Here is a 17458-nt window from a genome sequence, read left to right as displayed (position 1 = left end):
GAAAAGCCATATCCATTCAAGTCTAATTTTTGCTTCTCTTTTTATCAGGGAGAATTAGCTTCATAAAAAGAACAGAACAACAACAAAAAATTCACACTGACTAAAAGCATACACATGAAATCACTAAAAAGACCAATTCTAAATAACTAAAAAAATCAAGGATAGTCACAAATAATGAAAAGTTAACTTCCACTTCACAAAAAAATGAAGAACTAGTAGAGAATGATTAAAGTCTTATTTTTTATAAATTTGAAACTGAAAAAAAATTCTTTATATATTCGAGAAATGAGGCCTTTATCAGAAAAACTTGCTTTGTAAATGTTTTCATTGCTAAGTGTATTTCCTCTCCTTCTATTTCCCTCCTTTTAATTCTTTTCACTCTTTCCTTTCAACATATCAAAAATATTTTGTTTCTGACTACTGACCTCCCCAAATCCATCTTTCCTTTTGTCATAATTTATTTCCTTTCCCATCTACACTTTCCTGTACAGTAAGATATATTTTTATGTCCAAAGTGTGTGAAGTCCTCCTAACTTCAAAAAATATTTTAAAATAAAATGTCCCTCCCTCAAAAATAATAAGATATAACACAAAATACACAAGACAAATTTAAGCTTGATGTCAAGAAAAATTTCCCAACAATTAGAGTTGCCAAGACAGGGGGTTCTCTATCATTTGGGGGCAAAGGCACAAACATTTTGGGAAATGTTGCAAAGGGGACTCCCCTTGTGTACAGAGTGAACTAGCAGACATATCCTCTGCAAAAGGGAGAGAACATAAACCCATCTTAATATTGACAGCCAAAAACAATCTGGGAAGAACAAATTTCTCTGTATCATCATCTGTTGAAACAAAAATATATTATGATTTAAAGATTACATGGTACTTTGGAGCTTTACATATTCCAAAAAGCAATTTACCTTTCCCCAAAAAATGTATAACACACATTGTTAACACTCATTTATTTGGTTATGATTTCTCCACTCTGCAGTTTACCCATAGAAAAATTTAAATTCAACTGGCATCATATTTCTATATAAGTTAGTCAAGTGGGGAGCAGTGGCTAGAGCAGAAGGTCTGGAGTCAGGAAGACCTAAATTCAAATTCCACCTAGCTAGCTATATAAACCTGAGCAGATCTCTTAACTTTTGTCTGCCTCAGTTTCTTTTTCTGTGAGATGGAGTTATGAAAAATACTGAAAACTTATGTTTCTTTTTTTACATTATTATTATAATACCTTTTTATTTACAAAACATATGTATGAGTAATTTTTCAACACTGACCCCTGCAAGACCTTTTGTTCCAAATTTTTTTCCATTGGTTCATTTTTTTGGTTTTGCTTGACTGATTCTTGATGTCTGCTCAAGTCATTCAATTCCATCTGTTCAATTCTGATTTTTAATGAATATTTTCTTCGCTTACTTTTTTATATCTTTTTCTAATTGTTCAATTGAGTTTTTAAGTGAGTTGTTTTGTTCTATGGAATTTTTTTTCCATTTTGCCAATTTTATTTCTTAGAGAGCTATTTTCTGTTTCCATTTCACTAATTCTGTTTTTCAAGGATTTGATTTTTTTTATCCACTCTATCTTTAAATGAGTGGGATGACTTATCCAGACTCTCTTGCCAAGCCTCCCTCTCCTTTTCCCAATTTTCTTCTAGATCTCCTGTGAGAGTTTTTAAAATTTCTTCTATGAGAATCTTGTGTGTTGAGGGCCAGATCATAGTCCTCTTTGGGGATTCATCTGGAGACAGTCTGTTTTTAGTCTCCTCAAGGTTTAAAGTCTGCTCTCTATCCATATAGAAGCTATCAATAGTTAAGAGTCCGTTTTAATTTTTTGCTCATTTTGTGAAAGAAGAATCAAAGAAAACAAACTCACAAATAAAACAAATGCAGTCTGCTTTTTTTTTTTTTTTTTTTGGAGGGGGGTTGGATGGTATTATTGAGCTTCCTCTACAAACTGCAAGGGGCAGCAGTGAGGCACTAGCAAGACAGCAATGGCTGTGCTGCATCTGTGCTCTGAGACTCTGAGAGTGTGCTGAGACACTCTGGGTAGTTGTGGCCAGGTCCTGAGAGACCCTATCTTTTCAGGGTTATAATCTTTACTCCCTGTGTTTATAGCTTCTCTGCTAATCTACTGCCTTGCTGCCAGGGCAAAGTAGCCACACTGTGGTAAAGTTCTCCCCGTAGAAACGGCTGAGATCACACCCCACTCCCCTCAGTTGTCAATTCAGTGTGGGCTGCCTTCTGTACTCTCACTGTCTGCTGTGCTGCCGCTGCCTGCCCTTAGTCTGCGCCTAATCTAACCATCCCCACCCGTGAGCAAAAACAGACCTTTTCTGGTGAATTTTGAGGATATCTTCTGTTGGTAATTATTTGTGGGTGGTTTTTTTTTTTTTTCATCAAGCACTAATTCCAAGGCCTTGTTATGAAAGTATTCTGTCAGCAAAGATGGAGCTTAAATAGATGTGCGTGTGCTTTCTGCATGCACCAAGTATATCTTGGCCAGAAGTCCCTTTTAATCTAATGTTTGCCTTATATAATAAAATGAATTTAAACTCAAAAAGAAAAAAAGAGTGGGTCAAAAATGTTAAGTGAAATCTCTTACATATATGAGATTTAATTGATTGTTTTGAGTCATCTTAAAGCTGTTCCCACTGTTTAAAGAGATTCTGAGAACAATAATCTATGTCTTTGTCCTTTTGAACATAGTTAATAATTGAACATGTTTTGCTACAGATTGGTTATTGAGTATCTTAAAGCAAAATGACTTGTGTATTGTTGAACTTAAAACCATCTATTTAGATATCAAGGTAAACTGTGAACTTTCTGGGACAAATTTCTTACTATTATCACTGTAAGATTACAGTCAATACTTATTTAGGATGTAATCCTTGAATTTTAAATTCACCTGAGACTTTCATTAATGATACCTGCTATTTGAGATAAAATCTCTTGGAGCTGTATTTTCTAGTTTTGAATTTTGGTATAATTGACTGATGAAATCATTAATTCTGTAATCCACCATCTGAGAGAAATATGCCACAAGTTACTGAGAAAAATATGATCCTGAACTGTTACAGATGGAGATTAGTATCTAGGCAAGAGCTGGGAGAACAACCTTGGGCTCCACTTAAGATAAGATCCTTCTGACTCAATTTCTCAGTGGTGTTACTTTGAATAAAAACCTATTTCATTATTCCTGAGTCTGACTATAAAATGAATAATTGGTTGAAAACTGACAATTATCAAGTCAAACTGAGCTAAGGATGCTTTATCTTGTCACATATATGATAGGATGAGACCTGAAGAATCAGTTTTGTTGTTCTTATAAACATATTCCTGCTTTTTCTTCTGATGGCAAGTTTCTATAATGAGGAAAAGTGGTCAAACCATAAGTACAATTCAAATATGTAAGATCTTGCAGTTTTGAATCTGAAAATATGTAATCATTTATCCTAAATAGTAAGTAAATAAGCCTTGGCTTAGTCCTTTATCTCTTGCTACATGCATATGTCTATATGAAATAAGGTTTACCCTATAGAATGACTCAACTCCACATCCCTTACAGTTTAAAGTAGCCACAATTCCTGTGGAAGACTGATATCTCCAGCCTTTGTCCCCAGAATACCATCTCCCCCAAAAAATAGAAAGATGATGGGTTCAAGCTAAGGATCTACATATAACTGTGTACTTAGCTAAGGAATGTGGAACATATTGTTTTTATTGTTCCGCTTGTGTGAGCCAAGTTTATTGTATTCCTGTTAGTCTTATTCCTTTCAGGTTATATTTTTAGTTTAAAGGGAAATGTTAAATGAGAATGGTTACTTTTGAGGAAGATCAAAACATAAATCAGGAATATGAGATGATATTAAAAAGGTTTGAAGAAGGGGCAACAGAAAAAATGTAGAAAACAAATCCTTATTAAAAGGAAATGGGGGAATTGTAAGAAATACTGAAAAGTCAAGTTTCCATAGAATGTTGTAAGCTTCAAAGTATTGTAAAATACCACTTGTATCACTGATCAATGGGTTTTCAGAATGTAAGAAATTAAGGAAGGTTAAGTTTCCACAGAACAATTAAGTTTCAATGAAAACATTGAAACTTCTAAAAAGAAGTCTTAAGTGAACAAGGAATTGGGGAGCTGGGAAGGCACAGGTGGATTCAGCCAATCAGAAAGAGCCTTGTGGTTTTAAGAAAACCAAACTTAAGATAATAGCAGATCTAGCTCAAACTGGTTGAGGTCAATGACCTCACTGAACCAAATCACTACTGTGCTTGCTTAGGTTAATTGAATATTAAACAACAGGCCTTATAGGAAGAGTTTTCTGCCATTTTTGAACGTGGGCTATATGATAAGGGGGGAATAGGACATGCTTAGACATGCTTAGACATTTAGGAGGAAGTGGAAGTATCAGAAAGCTTGTAACCTGGCACAGAATGGAACAATCCTTTCTCTGAAGGTAGGGGACTGAGAGTGAACCGAACTAAAAAGTATAAAGTTTCTCTTGTACTCAGTGTTCCCTCTTCCCAAACAAGAGTATATCCCTCCTGTATGTGCCAAAATGTTTGTGGCAGCCTTGTTTGTAGTGGCTAGAAACTGGAAAATTAATGGATGCCCATCAATTGGAGAATGGGTGGGTAAATTGTGGTATATGAACGTTATGGAATATTATTGTTCTGTAAGGAATGACCAGCAGGATGAATACAGAGAGGATTGGCAAGACTTACATGAACTGATGCTAAGTGAAATGAGCAGAACTAGGAGATCATTATATACTTCAACAACGATACTGTATGAGGATGTATTCTGATGGAAGTGGACCTCTTCGATAAAGAGAGCTAATTCAGTCTCAATTGATCAAGGATGGACAGAAGTAGCTACACTCAAAGAAAGAACCCTGAGAAATGAATATAAACTGCTTGCATTTTTGTTTTTCTTCCGGGTTATTTATACCTTCTGAATCCAATTCTCCCTGTGCAATAAGAAAACTGTTCGGTTCTGCACACATATACTGTATCTAGGATATACTGTAACCTATTTAACATGTAAAGGATTGTTTGCCATCTGGGGGAAGGAGTAAAGGGAGGGAGGGGAAAAATCAGAACATAAGTGAGTGCAAGGGATAATGCTGTAAAAAATTACTCTGTCATGGGTTCTGTCAATAAAAAGTTATTTTAAAAAATAAAATTAAAAAAAAAAGAAAAAGAAAAAATACTAACATATTCTAATATAGGAAAAAAAAAAAACAGTATACCCCACTTTTGGCCAAAAATGTTAAGGAAATTCCTTAAAGATTCTTCTTTAACAAACTTTTCTCAATATCTGATTTCCATATTCTAATATAGAATTTTAATAATTGCAAAGCATTTTGCAAACCATATAGCACTTTTTAAATATTAGATATTAAGTTAATATGTTTCTAAAAATCCTTTTTCTGAAAAGTGTGTAACATATATCTGATATCACTGGTATGTGCTAAGAATAAAAAAACTACATTTGTGAAGATCAAAATAAAAAAAGCTCACATTTGTATATTAATTTCAGTCTTACAAAGCATTTTTTTGTGTACAGCAACTCTATGAAGAGAATCATACAGGCATCACTATTCTTATTTTGCAGATAAGAAACTAAGGCACACCAAGTTGACTTATCTGAAGCCCCTAAGTTAATAAGTGAAATGTCTGAGCCAAGATTTGAACCAGTGCCTTATAGTAAATTTTATTATCTTCTGACATTTGAATATAAAAATTAAATTAAATGCTTACTTCAAAGTTACCAAAAATTTTTAAGGTCACTCAAAGAATATTTTTCATATCAAGTTATTTTTAAAAAGTAACATTTCAACATCTAAAAAGCCTAGGAATCAGGACAACGCTCATAATATAAAATACATATTATCGTACACTGTATATAATTTACATATATACTTTTGTATAATATGAATTATGATTATAAAATTATAATATAAAACTGTCGATGCTAAAAAAAAGAAATATATGAGCTCCAAGCCTAATTTCAGTCGTCTACATTTCCAGTGAATGTTTCCCTTCCCACATACATGTTTAAAAATGTATAAAACCTCAGAGATTTCCCCTTTAGTGACATGTGTCTAAATTACAATATTTTTTCATCATAAAAGCAATCCCTTTTAACAAAGAATAAAAAATGAAGGGAGAAGAAGGGAAGACATTTACAAAACGAGTAAAAAAAGTAAGACATGCTTTTATAGTGTAGAAAGATGTGGAGTAGAAGTAGTTGTTTTCTCACTTTTTTTCTTTGGAACCAAGGCTTATTTCCATCATACTTTACTGCTTTTTAGTAAATGATAAATATGGAGAACAGCCCTAGCATAATGCATTCCAAAGAGAAATATAAATAGTTTGGAGACTATTGCTTTTTTGTCTCTTCTGAGGAGTCCATAAGTGTCATCCAGTTGCCAAAGTAGTCCATTCTACAGAAAGTTTAAGACTTTTTGCTTTAAAGGATTACATTACTATCACTATTGTAATTCAAAATGAATTCCACCCAAAATAATATTGTAAATTGTGGTTAGATGCCCAGATTAAGACACAACAATCTGTTTAGGATATTATACTGATGCACCATGTAACACAAGGTAGCTAGATAATTCAGTGGCTAGAACTCTGGGACTAAAATGATGTAGACCTAGGATCAAATCCAGCTTCAAATTCTTAGTAGACCCTGGGCAAGTCACTTACACCAACTTTTTTTTTTTTTTTTGGCTTAATCCATTGGAGAAGGAAATGACAAACCACTCCAATAACTTTGCCAAGAAAACACTATGGATATTATACTTAATCCATAGTGTCACAAAATTCAGACCCGACTGAACAACAATAACATTATGTATGTAGTACTGATGGCATAATAGAACCTAACCACCTTTTTAAAAATTGCTTCATTTGGAAGATGTATCGAAAATTCCTACTAGAGATGCTAAGAACTCATCTCCTCTTCCACAATCTGAGCACAAGAACCATCTTCTTCATTCACATGTGTGGTGAATACTCCCTCTTCCTCCAGCTCCTCAAAGATCTCCAGTGGAGAAGAGCAAAGCAGAGCTCCTGTGAGACTGAATTGAAGGTGGAGAGAGGGAAGTATGGGTGTGGAACCTTCTGCATTGCCTGCTAAATAAAAAAAGAGCTGAGAGTAAGGGAGCAATAATCTGTGGCTCCTAGAAGGCAGCAATAGCTGCGGCTCAGGCAGAAGGAGGAAAGGAAGCGTTGGGGGAGAATAGCAGCAGCTGTTACTGTGTATAGATCATCCATAAGCTAGAGACTGCAATAGCTAAAAGTTCACTGTCAGCCCCCATTTTTAATCACCTAATTACTCCAAATTAAGAAATCCACTGAGAATAAAGGGGTAGAAAATCCCCTTTAAATCAATATAGATCAAGATGACTGGAGATGGCCCTGGATGAAATGGGAGATATTGGCCTTTTTAAGCTAAGTTCTTCAAGAGGTCTCAGTTTGACTGAGGCTGTACCCATTCAATGATTAAAACTAGACAGCAATTAAAGCAAAGAATCTCATTAGCTTAGTCCCAAAAAATCTAAATAAATGATTCTGCAGGGGAAGATTTAGGTGTTTATGGTCAAAGCAGAAACGACTGCTATTTACATTCAATCTAAGTCAATCAGTACCCAAAATGAGTACTTTTGGGTGACTAAATGACTAAATGACTAAATGAGACTTGGCTTAGATCCTATTCATCAATAGGCCAGTTAAAGCTAACTAGTTTTAATACATGTGTGTATGTGTGTGCCTGTATAAAGAGAGAGGGTGGGTGGGTGTGGGGGTATGTGTGTGTGTGTCTATGTTTGCCCATTTTCTATCATTTTATTAGTGTATGTTCTCAGTGGAAATTCCTTTTAACAACCTATCTTTAACTTACATTCTTAGAGATAATCTGTCGCAAGATCCTAAATCTAGAATCAACTCAGCTTTTTCAGACTCTCTCTAGAGTTAAGAAGGCTTGGGTGCAAATCTTATTTAGAACTTATGCGAGGCTTCTAATTCATGCTCTCTGTCTGACCTTGGACGTTTAATCTCAGTGTTCATAGAAATCCTCTAAGAACACAGGACCAGCATGGACACAAGTTTTCTCACTGGGGGGTCCTTGCACTGATGGAATCACACATAAGGGATGGGGGGACAAAGAGAGACAGAGACAAGGAGAAGGCATTTGGGCTATTTCTCAAGTATGTCATATATGTTAATGAAATTAGCCTTCAAATTGTTTCTATAACTTTTTGAGAGGACAGTTTAAAGTTCTAAAAACTGGTTCTTTTGTTTATGATTTTATCAAATAGGGCTTGTTTGTTCTTTAATAAAAAACTACATATTTTTACTTCTTTAACTCTTTAGTATTTAGACAACAGAAATTACATAGACATTCTCTTCTTGGTTTCTAGAATACTATGATTTTCAGAAGTTTGGAAAAATACCTCTATTGTTGATATATTCCAGTGTTTTATTTCTCTCTTAAATAATGCATTTATTTATTCATGAGCCCTAATCTGTATTCCTCTTGTGGGCAAAACTCTCCTTAAAGTCAATAGATTTGTCTATTTAATTGGTATGGGCCAAAGCCCATGCTGGCCATTCAAATCTTAACATATTGAGGATATCCGTATACATAGTGCTCCTATTTTATATTTAGTGCAATTCAATATTTAGGTTATGTTGTTCTTTCTAATCTAGCTCCCTAAATTTCAAATGATATTGAAGGAATTACCTTGAATTTAAAACTACTGCCCATTCCTCACCCATGGTATTTTTCAGCTTTTCTATGAACACTTTATTTTAGCTAAATAAAATTAAATGAGTTGGGCCTAATAATAAGAGATGTCAATATTTTTAGTCTTTCCCATGTTGAAATAAATCAAAAGTTTCCTGATTCCAGGACAATATCATAATTACAATTGTGAATACAAATAATTACTTTAAATGGTGTCAGTCTCATATAGCAAAATATAGAAGCTCTTTTTGTGGTAGCAAAGAATTAGAAACTGAGAGGACTACCCATCAGTTGGGGTCTGAACAAATTATGGTTTATAAATGTGACAGGAAAGGTACTACTATAGAAAATGTTGAAAAGGATGGTTTCAAGGAAATTTGAGAAAACTTGTATGAACAATGCAAAGTGAAGTGAACAGAACTAGGAGAACAACAAGGCCAATAACATGTATAGACATAAAACTGAAAGATTTAGGAACTCTAATCACAATGATCAGGGAATTCATGATGAAACACACTATTCACTTTCTAATAGAGGTGATAAATGCAGAGTGCAGATTGAGAGCTTTTTATTATTTTTTAACATGAACAATGCAAGAATATTGTTTGTAAATATTTGCAAATGTTTTTTTTTCTTTCTCAAGTGGGATTAAGGTGGCAGAGAGAGAAACTGGATTTTTGTTGATTAAAAAAATGTAATATAAAAACATTTTAATGATATGTAAACTTTTATCAAGATGTTAACAGCCAAATAATTCAGGAATTAAAGCACTTACTGTTAACCTCCTGTTTATTCAACTATAGTAAGTAGGTGTTGATTTTGTGATCCCAGTAAAGAATGGGATCAATCTAAAGTAAAGAAGCCATTTATGGAAAATTACTGCATATAACTTAGTGGGAAGGTTGAACTTAAAACAAGAAAAAAATTTCCAGGACAAAATGGAGTTTCTTGTTCCAAATCACAAATTATTTAAACTAGTTTGCCATTTCCTAAGCATCATACCAGAGAAGGCACAGGTGAGACAGAGAAGAGGAACAATACAGGCTTCTGTGAAGATGACTGGATTAATTGGACTAGTATTCTTTGTACTATGTTTGAATCTGTTCTTCCTCCAGTGCCTTATACTTTCATTAAGCATCTATTGTATAACAGTCTACAAGCATGAGAAAGATAAAATATTAATAAAATATAGTGTTCCTAATCTCATGGAACTTCTGACTCCTCTGGACCTGAATCCTTCATATATAAAATAAAGAAGGGTACATGTATATCAGAAAGGATACTCGGAGAGCATCCAATCCAATTGTTTCATTTTATAGATGAAAACTTGTCAGAGAACTTGTCCAAGGACACACATAGGTATGTGTCACGAGATGGAATTTGAAGTAGATCATCTGACTCCAGATCAAGTACTCTACCCACAATACTTAGGTGCCTTTCAATGAATGGTCTCTAAGATCCCATTTAGATCTAAGTCTATCATGTAGTAACTAGGACTTGCCTCATTTATTTTATATATATTTATGTATATTATATATAATTATATATATTTATAAATGAACTATGGATCTGATTCCCAAACTGTTAAATGTAGACCTCTGATTAAAGTTGGGAAGTCGTGTGGTACTAGGGAAAGGATACCCATACTTCCTATGTGACCAAACCCACTTAACATACTTTGACTTCAGTTTCCTCAATTATAAAACAGGATATGGAATATTATTGTTCTGTAAGGAATGACCAGCAGGATGAATACAGAGAGGACTGACAAGACTTACATGAACTGATGCTAAGTGAAATGAGCAGAATCAGGAGATCATTGTATACCTCAACAACGATACTGTTTGAGGATGTATTCTGATGGAAGTGGATCTCTTCGATAAAGAGAGCTAATTTAGTTTCAATTGATCAAGGATGGACAGAAGCAGCTACACCCAAAGAAAGAACATTGGGAAATGAATATAAACTGCTTGCATTTTTGTTTTTCTTCCCGGGTTATTTATACCTTCTGAAAACAATTCTCCCTGTGCAACAAGAAAACTGTTCGGTTCTGCACACATATATTGTATCTAGGATATACTGTAACCTATTTAACATGTAAAGGACTGCTTGCCATCTGGGGGAGGGGGTGGAGGAAGGGGGAAGGGGATGGAGGAAGGGAGGGAGGGAAGGAGGGAGGGAGGGGAAAAATCGGAACAGAAGTGAGTGCAAGGGATAGTGCTGTAAAAAATTACCCTGGCATGGGTTCTGTCAATAAAAAGTTATTTTTAAAAAATTATAAAACAGGAAAGGGTAGTTGGACAATAGAGGCTATGAGTGCTCTTCTGCTCTAGGCTTATGATCCACTGAATATCCTCCTAAAAGAGGCACCAGAATGTAGAGCAAAGCAAGAAGCCAATTTTTGATTATTAGAAGGTGATAATGGTGGTCTCATAGCAGGTTTTACACATTATTGGTCACAGTATATATTGTATTATCCATAAAAATCATCTATCATTGGACTACTGCAGTGAGGAAAGAAAAATTAAGAATAAAATATCAATCTAGTTGGGCCCTCTAATGTTGATGTTACATTAGTCAAACATAAAGCTGAACTGTGGGAAGTTACTTTTGACTCTTCTATATTATTCTGTTTGTATGATTGTTTCAATCTTTAAAAAAATACTTTCTATTTTCAAAACATATGCATGGATAATTTTTCAACATTGATCCTTGCATAGCCTTGTGTTTCTGAGTTTCCCCTTCTTCCTCCCACCCCTTCCCCTAGATGGTAAGCAATCCAATATATGTTATACATGTTAAAATATATGTTAAATTCAATATGTGTAAACATATTTATACGATTCTCTTGCTACACAAGAAAAATCAGATCAAAAAGGAAAGAAAATAAATAAATCACTCTTTTTTTTTTTTAAAGGGAAGTGTGTTACAGGAAAATATGAGATTCAACACATAATGTATATTCATTAGAGCCCTAAAGACACATGCATTAAAAAGAAAGTGTAGTCTAGAAGTTTTCATTAGGGTTTTAACTAGTTCATAAGAAACTTAATTTGTCTTAAATTTCATAGTGACTGGCCCTCTTGCTTTTCCACAAAGCCCCCCTGGTGGAATGTGAGCCTTTGTTTCCAAGACTCCAAGTCTTGGAGAGCAAAACCCTCACAGAAAACTTTTTGGGTCATTATGTTTTCTAACTTTTCACATGCCTAGATTGTTACAGCACTTAAGATTCATCACTGCACCTTAAATAGGCTGTGGCTACATCTCTTAACAGCAGGCAATCCTATGAAGCTATTACTCTCACTCTCAAAGGCCTACATGGAGATCCTATGAACAGATTTATTAAGGGTTCATGTACTTTAAAACATATTCAACAGGGAACCAGTATCAAATTGCAACTGTTGTGCAAGACAAGAATCCTGAGGCTAAAAACAGGCATCTCTAGATGGTCTCCTGAATTAAACACTGTATCTGATTTAAGGTTAAAACTGCTTTCTTCATATAGTGACATACCTATAGAAACATAGGTTATAGAAACATAACACAATTACTTAAAACTTTTTTCTATTTACACCAGAATAACAAAATACATCCTATCTGCACCTGTACCTTCTCCATTACATTTGAACCTTTCCTCAAATACTATCGTTACATAGCTATATTATGCAAATATCACATTTAAAAATAGTTACATGTACATACGCAGCAATGAAGGAAAAGTATAGATTCTACCCCAGACAAGCTCATCATAACCCCGAAAATCTCAATCTCTCTCTCCCTCTCCCTTTTCTTCTCCCTTTCTCTCCCTTCAGTGTGCTCCTCTCTACTTTAACTAGTGGGAATAGCTGTAAAACATTACTCCAGAAAGATGACAGTTACGTATTAAAATTTTAAATCCAGATGGAAAAAAGTTACAATCTTTACATACATTCATAAAAGGCTGCCCAACCTCTCAAAGCTATGAGCCACAACAGAATTGCACCATAAAAGTGCTACCCCGAAGAACAAATTAGGAGGGGCACAGAAGAGCCTGAAGTAGGCAAGACCCCTTAACTTCCTTGTCCCTAAAAGAATGCTGTCATCCTCATGCATGCTTCTCACCTGGGACTGCTCAAGCTCAGAGACCAGAGAACTACTTACCGAAGAGCCTGCCCAAAACGGGCACGAGTTCTTCACCTGCGGGGAACTACTCAGAGATAGCGCTCCAAAGCTGAGCGCCACCATGCAGCAACCTAAGATGAGCTGCAGGAGGCCCAGGGACAGCAACGGGCGGGCGGGCAGCAGTCCGGATCCCGAAACCCCGGCGGCGGCGGAGGCAGCCCGGCGGGAGGACAGCGGGGGCTGTAACGGCGAGAGCACTGAGGTGGCCGAAGCAACTGCACAGCGAGGCCGCACCGTGGGCTGCAGCCCTGCCCGCGACAAGCGGGGCTGGAGCGGGGCCAGCGGCGGCTCTCGGGCTGCGGTGGCCATAGTAGCCGAATTGCTGGGACCCCCAGCCTGCGTCCCGGCGCAAAGTCCCGCCACCGGGCAGCAGGAGCCTGGGAGTACCACGGGAAGAGACATGGGAAGGAAGGGTGGGCGGCCTCGGTTGCAAGGAGACGTTGAAGGGCAGGGGCTGGATCCTAGTCTGATGAAAAGGGGAAGGAGGGGGAGGAGAAGGAGGAGGGAGAAGAGGAAGAAAGGAGGAGGAGGAAAGAGGAAAGAGAGGGAGAAAGGAAAAGAGGGGGAGGAAGGAGAAGAAAAAGGAGTAAAGAGGAGGGGGAGAAGGGAGGAGGGAAAGGGACAGGGAGGAGGGAAAGGGAGAAGAAGGAGGGGAAGGAAGAGGAGACGACAGAGGCGGTAAGCACCACTCAGAGTGGGGCAAGGGGCGGGGGCAAAGGAGATGTCAGAGAAACGAAGTAAGAAGGAAACGGTATCCTAGTTTCTACAACCGGTGCCGAGCTTTTCCCAAGTACTGGAGGACCCGGTCTTCCAACACTTGCAAGTACTTCTTCCACCTCGAATACTGAGCTGCTGCTGTTACTGAGGCCGCTCGATCCACTCAAACCACCTGCAGCCATTGACAGTCTCCTCCCTCCCCCACATACTACTTGCTGCTACTGCCGCGGCCGCTGCCATAGCCACCGCCCACAACCTAGTGCACCGGCAGTCGCATGGTTTCCAGTACTCCGGCGGTTAAACTATAATCTGGCGGGGGGGAGGGGAGGAAGATCAGCCCGCGGCCAGCCTCTCTACAGGCGAACGGTCTGAGGCGGAAGGCTCCGAGTTTGAAGTTTTCCAGTAACTCCTCCTGAGGTAGTGGGGAGAGTCTCTTAATCTGCTGGATTGTTTGCCGGTCCTTAACGAGAGAGGAAAGAAGCGATCCTGAGAGACCTCAAGAGGTGGGGGTTGGAGGGAGGAAGGGGAATGAGACTGAGGTTGTTTGGCCGCCACGGCTGCAAGTAGCAAACAGGAACCGAGCTGGGTCCTGAATCTTCCTTTCCCTTGTCGCTTCTCTACTTTTAATCTCGTGTCTCGTTGGAGGTGGGAAGTCGGAGGTCTGAGGATGACCTCAGCCAGCTCTCTCCTCCCTGCCACCAACCTGAGTTTTAGAGTCGTTGCGTTTCTAGGAAATTTTTGGAGCCGAGGAAGTCGCCAGACTACTGGGGTCAGAGCTGTTAACAAAAGGGAAACCTGAGCGGATAGGGTCGCTCTCCAAACCCACTTGTTGATGCTCTGTCTGGATGACTATCCCAAGCAGCGGCTCAAGATGTCACTTTGCATGGTTTCTTTTTTTTTTTTTTTAATTATAACTTTTTATTGACAGTACATATGCATGAGTAATTTTTTACAGCATTATCCCTTGCACTCACTTCTGTTCCGATTTTTCCCTTCCCTCCCTCTACCCCCTCCCCTAGATGGCAATCAGTCTTATACATGGTAAATATGTTATAGTATATCTTAGATAACAATATATGTGTGCAGAACCGAACAGTTCTCTTGTTGTGCAAGAAGAATTGGATTCAGAAGGTAAAAATAACCTGGGAAGAAAAACAAAAATGCAAATACTCATTTTCCAGTGTTCCTTCTCTGGGTGTAGCTGCTTCTGTCCATCACTGATTAATTGGAACTGAATTAGATCTTTCTTTTTTTCGAAGATATCCACTTCCATCAGAATACATCCTCATACAGTATTGTTGCTGAAGTATATAATGATCTCCTGATTCTGCTCATTTCACTTAGCATCAGTTCATGTAAGTCTTTCCAGGCCTCTCTGTACTCATCCTGCTGGTCATTTCTTACAGAACAATAATATTCCATAACATTCATATACCACAATTTACCCAGCCATTCTCCAATTGATGGGCATCCATTCATTTTCCATTTTCTAGCCACTACAAAAAGGGCTGCCACAAACATTTTGGCACATGCAGGTCCCTTTCCCTTCTTTAGTATCTTTTTGGGATATAAGCCCAATAGTAACACTGCTGGATCAAAGAGTATGCACAGCTTGATAACTTTTTGGGCATAATTCCACATTGTTCTCCAGAATGGTTGGATTAGATCACAGCTCCAACAACAATGTCCCAATTTTCCCCGCATCCCCTCCAATATTCATCACTATTTTTTCCCCAGTCATCCTAGCCAGTCTGACAGGTGTGTAGTGGTATCTCAGAGTTGTCTTAATTTGCATTTCTCTGATCAGTAGTGAATTGGAACACTTTCATATGAGTGGAAATAGTTTCAATTTCATCATCTGAAAATTGTCTGTTCATATCCTTTGACCATTTATCAACTGGAGAATGGCTTGATTTCTTATAAATTAGTCAATTCTCTATATATTTTGGAAATGAGGCCTTTATCAGAAACTTTAACTGTGGAAATGTTTTCCCAGTTTGTTGCTTTCCTTCTAATCTTGTTTGCATTAATTTTGTTTGTACAAAGGCTTTTTAATTTGATATAATCAAAATGTTCTATTTTGTGATCAATAATGATCTCTAGTTCTTTTTTGGTCACAAATTCCTTCCTCTTCCACAAGTCTGAGAGGTAAACTATTCTATGTTCCTCTAATTTATTTATAACCTCGTTCTTTATGCCTAAATCATGGACCCATTTTGATCTTATCTTGGTGTACAGTGTTAAGTGTGGATCCGTGCCTAATTTCTGCCATATTAATTTGCAGTTTTCCCAGCAGTTTTTGTCAAATAGTGAATTCTTATCCCAAAAGTTGGGATCTTTGGATTTGTCAAACACTAGATTGCTATAATTATTGACTATTTTGTCCTGTGAACCTAATCATAACTCTCCTGATCAACTCTGCCCCAGCAACAATCATGGTTTTCATCGCCTTTTGATTACCACAACTCTACTTACACCTAGAAAAATCTAGCTCCTACAAATGTGGATTTGATCCCTTAGGCTCCGCCCAACTCCCATTCTCAATAAAATTCTTCCTAGTTGGTATTACATTCCTCCTATTTGACCTAGAAATTGCCCTCCTTTTACCACTGCCCTGGGCCATCCAACTACCAGTAACCAATACTATGCTTGCCCTATCATACTCCCATGGTCCATTATTAAATATTACTTGTGAAAACAGCTTGTTCTCTATAAAATGTAGAAGGCCAGAACTCTGAAAAGGTGTACTTAAATCTAGATTAGCAAAGTACTTATAGTTAAGCATATATTTAGTACTTGATATGGTCATGTAATGGTTGTGTGCATGTTCAGTGTGTTGTAGTGATGTAATCGTACTGAAGTATTTTAAGATCTGGGACAACTGGGAATGTTCTCTGAGCCACCATCCTTCAGACTCCATCTTTGACCATCTACATGGTAGCTCTTCTGCCTCCATCAGTCCTCTACTAAGACCAAGGACTGGGGTGGACTCCAAGGTCCTCCAGAGAGCTAGTCCAGATATTACAATAAAATACTTTGATTAATGATTCTCTCCATCCAAATATGGATGACTCATAAAGATTTTTTTAATAGATGGAAGTGTAATCATATAAGTCAGTAGATATTATTGTCTCAGTTGCCTTTTTTTTTGATAGTAATAAAGTGCAAGATTTTTTTTCCATGCATATGACACTTATTTAAAAAAAGAAGTTTTATCCAGAACTTAATGATTAGAAATCAGTAGTACTAATTATACTAGAAAAATATGAATATAATGTCACAATTACTTGAAAGATGCCGAGATTCCACCATGCTTCTTTTCCGCTGTCTCCCAAAAAACTGATTCAGTAAAATAAAATGTATTCAACAAGGTATACATTAAAATAATTTAAGCTTCCTTAAAAATATATTAGTTCAATAATTTTCTTTTAATTTTATTAATCTCTTCCTTGACTTTCAGAATTTCTAATTTGGTATTTAATTAGGGATTTTTAATTTGTCTTTTTCCTAGCTTTTTAAATTGTATGCCCATTTCACCGATCTCATCTTTCCCTATTTTATTCATATAAGAATTTGGAGATATAAAATTTCCCCAAAGATCAGTTTTGGCTGAATCCCTCAAGTTTCAGTATGTTGATTCATTACAGTGTTTCTCTTTGATGAAATTATTGTTTCTATTATTTGTTTGACCCACTCTTCTTTTAGGATTATTTAGTTTCCAATTAATTTTTAGTCACATTTCATGACCCTTTATTCTGTGTAATTTTTGTCATGATCTGAAAAAGATGTATCTAATAATACTTCTGCATTTGATTGG

General features: G+C 36.8%; 1 protein-coding gene across 6 annotated transcripts in view; it reads right to left on the bottom strand.

Moving 5' to 3' along the window:
- The window catches only part of ENTREP1 (endosomal transmembrane epsin interactor 1), an 80379-nt gene extending 65711 nt beyond the window's left edge, over positions 1-14668 (bottom strand). For 2 of the 6 annotated variants that reach the window (XR_007947716.1, XR_007947715.1), the window contains exon 1: positions 12904-14665. Coding sequence is in view for 4 of the 6 variants with exons in the window: in XM_051961950.1 (XP_051817910.1) it covers positions 12904-13326 (423 nt within the window). In the remaining 2 variants the exon portion in view is untranslated. Of the gene's footprint in view, positions 1-12903 lie in introns of all 6 variants that reach the window. The other 4 variants (XM_051961950.1, XM_051961970.1, XM_051961962.1 and 1 more) reach the window with 4 other exon arrangements.
- Positions 14669-17458: the final 2790 nt, after the last annotated feature.

The sequence above is a fragment of the Antechinus flavipes genome, chromosome 1 (genome assembly GCF_016432865.1).
Source record: "Antechinus flavipes isolate AdamAnt ecotype Samford, QLD, Australia chromosome 1, AdamAnt_v2, whole genome shotgun sequence".
Lineage (NCBI taxonomy): Eukaryota > Metazoa > Chordata > Mammalia > Dasyuromorphia > Dasyuridae > Antechinus > Antechinus flavipes.
The sequence above is the reverse complement of the archived record's forward strand: the minus strand, read 5'-3'. Positions and strand labels throughout refer to the sequence as shown.